This window comes from Myodes glareolus, chromosome 16, assembly GCF_982192425.1.
Source record: "Myodes glareolus chromosome 16, mMyoGla1.1, whole genome shotgun sequence".
In the NCBI taxonomy this organism is placed as follows: Eukaryota; Metazoa; Chordata; class Mammalia; order Rodentia; family Cricetidae; genus Myodes; species Myodes glareolus.
Window position 1 is genome coordinate 23,051,583 of NC_142041.1, and position 8,805 is coordinate 23,060,387.

At 43.0% G+C, this 8,805-nt stretch overlaps 1 protein-coding gene across 1 annotated transcript; it reads right to left on the minus strand.

Annotated features, from left to right (window-relative positions):
- Positions 1-537: 537 nt before the first annotated feature.
- On the minus strand, positions 538-8,566 carry LOC125391080 (protein NipSnap homolog 3B). Its single transcript, XM_048420378.3, has 6 exons — positions 8,417-8,566; positions 5,802-6,012; positions 4,355-4,513; positions 2,585-2,734; positions 1,447-1,533; positions 538-1,360 (listed from the first exon to the last, which is right to left on the minus strand). Exons 1-6 carry the CDS (start codon positions 8,474-8,476, stop codon positions 1,284-1,286), a joined length of 744 nt encoding a protein of 247 aa, XP_048276335.3. The 5' UTR covers positions 8,477-8,566; the 3' UTR covers positions 538-1,283.
- Positions 8,567-8,805: the final 239 nt, after the last annotated feature.

Sequence of the window (8,805 nt, forward strand, 5' to 3'; positions counted from 1 at the left end):
CACAAGCATACATTGTGCATTGAATTATGTTCCCGTCCATCAAATCTGCCCCCCTTTCACTCTTCTCTGTTCCCATGTGTCTCCTTTGTGACCACAGACAGTTTTGCTTTTACCTCATATAGATGTACACGAGTTTATGTACAGAAAATCTAGGAATCACTATGAGAGAGAACACATTTGTCCTCCCGAGACCTGGAACTGTCTGGGAATGGCTTACCGTTTAATTCTCACTTCATGTGTATGTGGAGCACATGCCAAGCTCCATCCAGTTCACACAGATGTGAGACGTTACAGACACGTTACTCTTCTGCCTGAGCAGTAAGGAGATGAACGTCTCCGAAGCTGCGCAGCTTGCCTTTCTGAGTACCACCTCACACCGCAGACAGTCAGGACGGCTTCCGAAAGAAGCCCACCTTCAGTGCCAGCCAGCACTCACTACGAAGCAGCACGGCATTATGGTGCCATTACCCTTTGCAACACAGAAGGCGCTCCAGAGAGGAGGATACAAATATATGACACGGTTGAAAAAAATCAGAATAGATGTGAAGGCTTTTATTAGGTCAAAGACTTTCATAATTATAAAGATCTCATTGAAATAAATGTCTCATAATGTTTGCGAGTGATTCAAGGTAAAGTTAGAAGTAGTAAAAGTTAATTAAAATGAACATGCTAAAACCATACAATCCAACAAATCTCAAGAATATATTATTTTCCAACTTTACTTAATAATTAATATAAAATTATGACTATAGGTGACATGATATTGCACTTTTCCAAAGACAAATACTAGATTTAATATTTCTACAAATCCCATTTGATATCACAAAACAAATATTACCGGGTAAAAATATTTTTAAATTTTAGGAAAAATGAACATGATAAAAAGGCAGATACTGTATTTAACTAATTTAAAATTTTTTTCCAGGCAAAAAATTCAAAATCATTATTTGAATATAAGACACCAATTATAGTCATAAGATCACAGAAGACAAGGTATCACATCACAGAACAATAAAGTACCAGGGTCATGGAGTAATGGCAACTCTTTCTCGTGTCTGGTAGACATGAAATGGCACGGGGAAGATGAACAGAAGTATTTCTAGAACTACTGGTAGCAAAGGACACAGGTAGCCTTCGAACGCAGAGGGCACAGTGAAGTAACTCACCACCTCCTTCAGGCAACAAAGGGAACGATTCTCTTGGGAGCAGTGTCCCCCCCCCCCCACCCCCGCTCTAGACACATCTCACATCAGTGGCTGGGATACCCGATGTCGGGTTGGAACCTACTTCAGTGGTGAAAAGGATGCTGGGATCAGGAACATATTCTGCTGAGACTCGAGGTAATTGACGCTTTCCCGAACTGCAAAGACATTTTATAAGACAATGAAGCCATCAGCTGAATCAAATTTGTTCTAAAAATAATTCACGCCTAACGAACCAGCTCACCGGCAGCCACGACTCTGGGATCCTCGTGAGACCAGTGTCTCCCAGCTGCGCGACTGTCTGCACTCTCGTTCCACCAGAGAACGTGAACTGCGACGTAATTCAGATGTTAGTTGTAATTTTTATAACAGGTAACTTTTTCTTTTATTTTGAGACTGTAACATAATTATATATTCTCTTCCTTCCCTTTCCTCCCTCCAAACCCTCCTATACACCCTTTGATCTTTCAAATTCGTGTCCTCCATTTTCACTGTTGTTACCTGCGCATATATACATGTACACATGTGTGTCTATTATAAATAAAACCTTATTGCAGACATTTCTAAATATGTGTGGTACTAGGCATAAAGTCCAGGGCCTTTTGAATGAAAGCCTCTGATCTACATCCCTGATCCTGACTGTGTATGTGTATGTCTGTATGTGTGGATACACACACACACACGCACACACGCGCACACACGCACACATGTGTGTGAGAGAGAGAGTAGTCAGTGTCAGGTGTTTTCTTCAATTTTTCTCATCCTTATTTTGATACTGGTCTTCTGAACCTGGAACTTAACAATCCGGCTATACTACCTGGCAAGACTCCCGTTTCCATCTTCCCAAGGCTAAGATTATAAATGGTGCCACTTTAGCTAGCTTTGATATGGATCAAATTCAGGTCACCATGCCAGGACAGTCTATCTATCCATACTGGAGTACATGAAGCTATCACCAGCCATGCACATGCAGTGTTTCAGGTCTTTTTATATCTAATAATTCAATGGTCTTGGCATCCCTTTATCATTTATAGAACACTGTTGACTTCAATAAGGAGAAATAGATAATTTTTTTGGTTTGGCTTTGTCCATAGATTTTTTATTTATAAAAATGTATATTTATATTTTCATTCAGAAACAACCTCTTCACTCCAATAATGTTATTTTGGAAAAAAACATAAAAGATTTTTAGAAAAAGATGAAAAGAATATTTTCTCAAAGATTTCTTCAAAACATATTAGCAATCACAATAAAAAATAAGTGTTTTCATGCCTTAAAATTAGAAAAAACTCTCAAAATTAAAAGCATAATTTAAAAAACCACCCAAGAAACAAGGCAATCACCAACATTCATCACAGTCTCACAGAAATAGACGGCTGTACCTCTGTTGAGGGCTCCATATTCAGTGTGGAAAACACCAACTAGTGTAGAGTAGCCCAGTTCCACATGGGCATTTACTGCCCTTTTGAATGCATTACCCCACAGCGCTGGGCCACCAGGCTTCATCTGAAAGGTAGCCAATTCATACACTCCTAGAAATGACAAAAGTTATTTAGCAGACATTATTTAGCAAACATTTAGACATTTAGAGTCTAGAGTGGGAGGTGATCCTATGCATATGTATTTGAAGGGTCATCTGCACACACAGATTTATGCAGACATATCTGTTAATTCTTTGTATTCTTTTTCCTTGTTTTCATGTTCTTGTCTATGTTTAAAGTTAACCTCAATAACTGAGGGGAAATAGAAGCTATATATGAATAATTACATGAAAAAAAATTTAATCTTGGAACTTTATCAACATACCAAATATTGATACTTTATCATGAAATAGGATTTTAAGCTGTGAAAGTCTTTAAGAAAAGAAATAAGTGTCTTTTGATATCCTACTTTTCGCTCTTGTTTTCAATTTTGAGAGGGGAGATACAGGGGTCTGTGTAATTTCCTCCTTCAGGAGTCTGTTCCTAACAGGAATAGCAAGAAAACACGGCCTCTAGTCCTATCTGACTTTCTGAAGAAAAGTAACTTCAGAAGGGGGGGGGGTCGGTGAATGTTCTTAAATATCCAAGTACTGCATAAGAGGCTTTTACCTCCAGTCAGAAATACAAAGCAGAGGTGAGAAAGTGGAGGGTAAGCAGGTCTGACGGGGGAAAAATGTACAAGGTCACTAAGGAATTATGAAAAATATAGTGGAAAATAAGATTTAGTCCTAATGAGATGGTTCAGTGTGTATAAAAAACAGATTGTTGCCAAGTCTGACAGAGTTCAATCCTGGGAACACACACTGTGTAAGGAAGAAGCCAACAACCCTAAGCTGTTTCTGACCTCCATTGCATGACTATACACTATATAAATAAATGAATGTGAACGGTGTAAAAAAAAATCAAGATTTGGCACTTAAGGAGATGGCAAGCATGTCTGGGCAGTGGTGAGAGCAGAGGGCAGTGCCTTGCAGCGTGGGTCCCAGAGCCCAGGCTGGAGGAGAGTAACTTTATATTGATGTTATTTAAACAGGAATTGTAGTAAATGTTTATAATCTCTCTACTTGAGAGTCTAAGGGAGGAGAACTGTGATTTAGGGGTCAGCCTGAGCTACATTCTGGGACCTCGTCTCAACCCTCTCAACCCTAAAAATGAGTAAGTGAATAAAAGTTTGCATTACTTTAGTGTTATATAGACTTTTTCTATATTGTAGCTAAGCTTTAACCCATGAAACTTGGTTTGGAAGGGCTGGAGAGATGGCTCAGCAGTCAAGAGCACTTGTTGCTCTAGCAACAAAATTGGATCAATACCCAGCACCCACACGGCAGTTCACAACTGTCTGTAATTTCAGTTCCATGAGGATCTGATGCCCTGTTTCGACCTTCACAGGTACCAGTGGTAAATAGTCATATACGCAAACACACACATACATACACATATACATATACACACATACACATAAACATCTTAGTTTGGGGAAATAGTTCATTAATTAATTCTCATTTTTAAGTATAAACTAAGATCAGTTTTTATCAATAGTCCACAGCAGCATTCTTATAGAAAATAAATAATTCATTTTTGTTCTTTTCCAGCGACACTTTGTTTTTTAAAATCACTGAACATCTGCACCATTTCACTCATGAAAACTCACGAAGGCTAAGAGAGACGCACCTTCCTTTGGAGGTGTTCCTATTTTGCACCATGGTACCAGGTAGGTAATCTCAACCTCTTGCTCATCAATGAAAGCCAAATTTGGGATGAGGAATCGTTCCTGCCATTCCTTATCATTGGCCAAGGCTTTGCGAACCGCCGTTCGATGAGCAAAATTATCTACGGTAGAAAAAGGAATGGAGAAAAGTTTAAATTGTTTTATTTAAAATTATCTATTCCTCCTTGGACTCCATCCAAATAAGCAAACATTTTATCACAGCACACAAGAACACTGTGTTCTTGGGAACACACACTTGCAAAGATGTGACATCTACATCAAAGCACTGAAGGTTTTAGAGTTAAAGAAATGGGGCAACTATGTGACCTCACTGGACGGGCGTCACAGGTTCTGCACCCAGCGGTGTGCAGGGGTTACTGTGACCTCACTGGACGGGCGTCACAGTCTCTGCACCCAGCGGTGTGCAGGAGTTACGTCACTGTGCGTTTCTCAGTCTGTGAAACGGGGATATAACATCAGCCTCCAGGTTTGGGGCGAGGATTACATGAACCCACGAAGAACCCTTAGAACAGACATTAGCACTTGGTGCTCAGTAGATGTGGACTCTTCTCTAACTGTAACTTGTTACTGACAGTCCCGGGTGAGAGAAAAAACACTGTGGTAGTGATGCTAGGCAGTCACGTCAAGGCACACCCGGAACCAAATTCAACTTAAATGAAACAGAGTGCACTCTGTAAGCAGAAACTGTGTTGAGTCTCTCATTCTTGTTCGTTCTCTTAATGGGTCATGACTTAACTTGTACCTTCTCTGAAGCATATATTAATTTTAATGAGGTCTGATCTATTATAGCATGGGAAAGTCCCAAACTGCTATATTAGGAACAGAATGAACAATTTTCATAGAGAATCTTTTTTTTTTTTTTTTTGAAAATTAAGTTGGACACTGATGGACAAACCCAAGAGGAAATGATTAAGAATTCTTTGGGCACCCTCAAGTCCTGCTACAAACTGTGAGGACCAGACACAGGAGTAAGAAACTTCACAGATTCTTGTATTTATTCCATGTCATCTTCAGCATGAGACCTTCTTTCAGTTCCTCTGCCTTTACCTCCATTATGGAACAAGATAGTAAAGCATGGATTTTAATTTTACGAAAGATATTTTTCCTAGCAAACCATGCTAAAACTTTGAGAATTAAAGTCAGTTCATCAAATTAGGGTTTAATGTGAGATGATATGTTCCCATGAATGTTAACCACAGAGTCTAAGCAAGTGGCTGATAAAAAGATACGAAGGGGCTGCTGAATAATTTACTTGGCTTTGTTACTGTATTGCTTTCGAATGTTTTCTTTAACCTATGTGTATGTACAATCATACAGACTGAAGAACCAAGCTTCACAGACCACCTAACGATGAACATTTGCATGAAACAGAAGCTGTGTGCTTCATACCATACTTCCAAATATGGAATACTTTGTTTGTTCTGCCTCCAAATTCTACACTCCAATATCCAATCAATTCTGAGTGAGCTGTCCGAAGGTGAACATTTTTCTTAAAATTTTCCAGGAACTCATTCGTCTTTGAGGGCTTGAGAAAATAGGTGCGGAATTCATACAACGTCCCATCGCTTTGCCTGGGGCCTGTAGCGAAAGGTGAACACACCTGAAAAAAAGACAGGGGACAGTCAAATATTTTGGAAAAGATAAGATTTATCATGCTGTTACGGTCATATACTCGAGCCTGGAAACAAAGGACATACAGTAGACTCGAAACTTGTCTTTCTATTCCTCCTGTCAACTCTGTACAGACAGACATGTTTTTGTAGAGATGCAGTTTAGGTAATGGCTGGGTGCAGAGTTCTTCTTTCCTAGCTGGAGGTCAGGGTGAAGCACGTTTTCATGAAAAGCTGCTGGTAAGCTATCCCAGGGAACTAGGATCAGGAGCCTTGTAGTTTTGGAGTTTTCTCTTGCTGAGTCAAAAATCAGTAGTCACCAGTACTGCCTGTTTAAAAGAAGCTTGCAAATTTTGTATTATGTCTTTTTAAGAGATACGATGAACATGTTTATTAGCAGAAGGCCTTTTGGGGTTTCTAAAAAAATGAGCATTATTATATTGATCTAAACTTTTAAAAAATACTCAGTGAAGTAAATTACTGGCCAGAAAAAGGAAGCTGTGAATCATTCATTGCTTTGCACTATAGCAGACAGCTGTACGAAATCGGAAAGGAGAGAAGTCAAGGAGACAGACGTGCTCTGAAACATCAGTTTCCTGTTGGGGGCACAAAGGTCCTTGCACCCACAGAGCACTAGGGAGCCAGCCTCAGGGGTTGACCATGGCCGTTTGACTTGAACGCAGAGGTTCATGACTTCCTGGATTTAGGAAAAGCGTTAGCCTGGTCTAGAGACAGACTTTGTGGTGAACACTGAAAAAGAGCATAACACATAATTTTTGAGATAATGGAACATCAAGCAGATTTCTGCCTTGGCACAGTTTGGTTCAGTCCTGCAGCACTGAATGACCTCACCTCTTAACACACCTTTTCAATACAGATTTCTTTAATGTGTACTTTCCCGTGGGAACTACACAGACAGGAAGTGCATTAGGATATATGCTTGCCCCTGACTGGCTGGAGGTGGGAAGTACACAGACAGGAAGTGCATTAGGATATATGCTTGCCCCTGATTGGACTTAGTGAGAAATACAGTGGCCTTATGGGATTGTCTTTTTAAGCCTCTACAAAGTGTGACTTGTTGCCATTTCCTGGGAAACCCCAGAATGGTCTGGGAACCTCAGAGTGGTCCTGGCCAGAGCCCATCCTCCTGGCTAGTATTTAATTAAAGCTTGGTTCAAATTTGACTCAAAAATTGTGGAACTGATCTTTCGCTAGCGAATCTCAGATTTAACAGAAAGTTTTCATATAAAGCATGTGACTATTAAAGGATATTTTAATCAGCCTTATATAACTGGATGCATTAAATGTGCTCCTTCATACTGCGTCTATCTTGAAACTGAGGGGGACCCTGCAGATGTCCAGGCAGGGAAGTGAACCTGTAAAGGGATGAGAATGAAACCTTAGTACAAACTTTAACTTAGTTCACCTGGATCAGACTTTGGGGAGTGTGATGCCAGGCTGTTAATTGCCAGCATATTTAAAACACTGTAGGATTTGGGAAAAAGTTGCTAGGCAACGATCATTGCAATTTCAGGTTTGCAATAAAGCTTACGGTATGACCACTTAGAAATCCCTTTGCGAAGTACGTGTGACAGTAAGGGTGGGTTCTATAGCTAAAGAGAATAAGTAGAATCTAGTGTGCTCTCTGACCAATAGCATAGACGTCAGCAGGCCATAAAGTGCATGTGACATCTCCCCTAAGGATGGGGTTAACTGGAGCTAAAGATAACAGTCCAGGGAGAGAAGAGTTGGGATAATCATCTTGGGAAACTGGGTGAGGTCTGCCTCCACGGATAGCACAAAGATTAACAATATTCATTCCAGCCTTCTGGGCAGAAAAACGGGTATTTTATCGCCTCCATTGAGGAGAGGCCACTATGTTCGGTGCTGTGGACTCAAGAGATCTTGGCTCCAGGTCGAACCGGGACAGTGGCTAGACGTGCCAACCGCTGCCAGAAGGCCACAGGGCGTGTACTCGCGCACCAGACCCCGCCCACCTCCCCCAAGCCTGGTGTGCCACAGGCCCCGCCCACTTCCCAGAACCAAGCTCTCCGCACCACAGACCCCAAACTCCGCCACCTCCCCAGAGTCGCGTGCGCGCGCCAAGGCCCCGCCCACCTCCCATAGCTGCACGCGTGCCCCAGACCCCGCTCACTTCCCATAGCTGCACGCGTGCCCCAGACCCCGCTCACCTCCCTAGAGCCACGGGCGCTGCGGATCCCACCCACCTCCCCCACAGTCGTGTGTGCTGCGCCCGCCACGGGCCCCGCCCTCCTCCCGGAGCGTGCCTCTTCCCACGGACCCCGCCCACTTCCCTGAGCCCTGTTAGCACACGACTTGGAGACCGCATCTGTCTCCCTGCGCGCGACTGTCGCGCGTCCCCGCGTCCCCTACCTGTGGCGCCAGCGCCCGCGGGGCCAGCGCCTTCCTCAGGCAGCTTCGGAGCGCGAGCATGGCGCGGCTTGGGGCGCACGGGAAGACCGCCGTCGGGTGCTGGGACTCGCGCTCTCCCGCTTCCTGGCGCGCGCGCCCGCTCGGTTAGGACCGCGCTGGACTGGGCGGGGCTCGAGGGCGCGGCCCCGCCCCTTCCCGCAGGCACCGGGAGCTCGTCCCGTAGTGCACGTACTTCTGTGCTTGGCTTTTGTTCTGCAAGGTTTTGGATCCTGGGTACTTGCGAAGAGCTGAATGTAGTGCGTAGCCTGGGTGTTTTAAAATCTGGGCGTGGGGGTAACCTCGTGGCAACCACCGGTGAACCTTTACCTTTATCAGAGTGCTCAGCATCC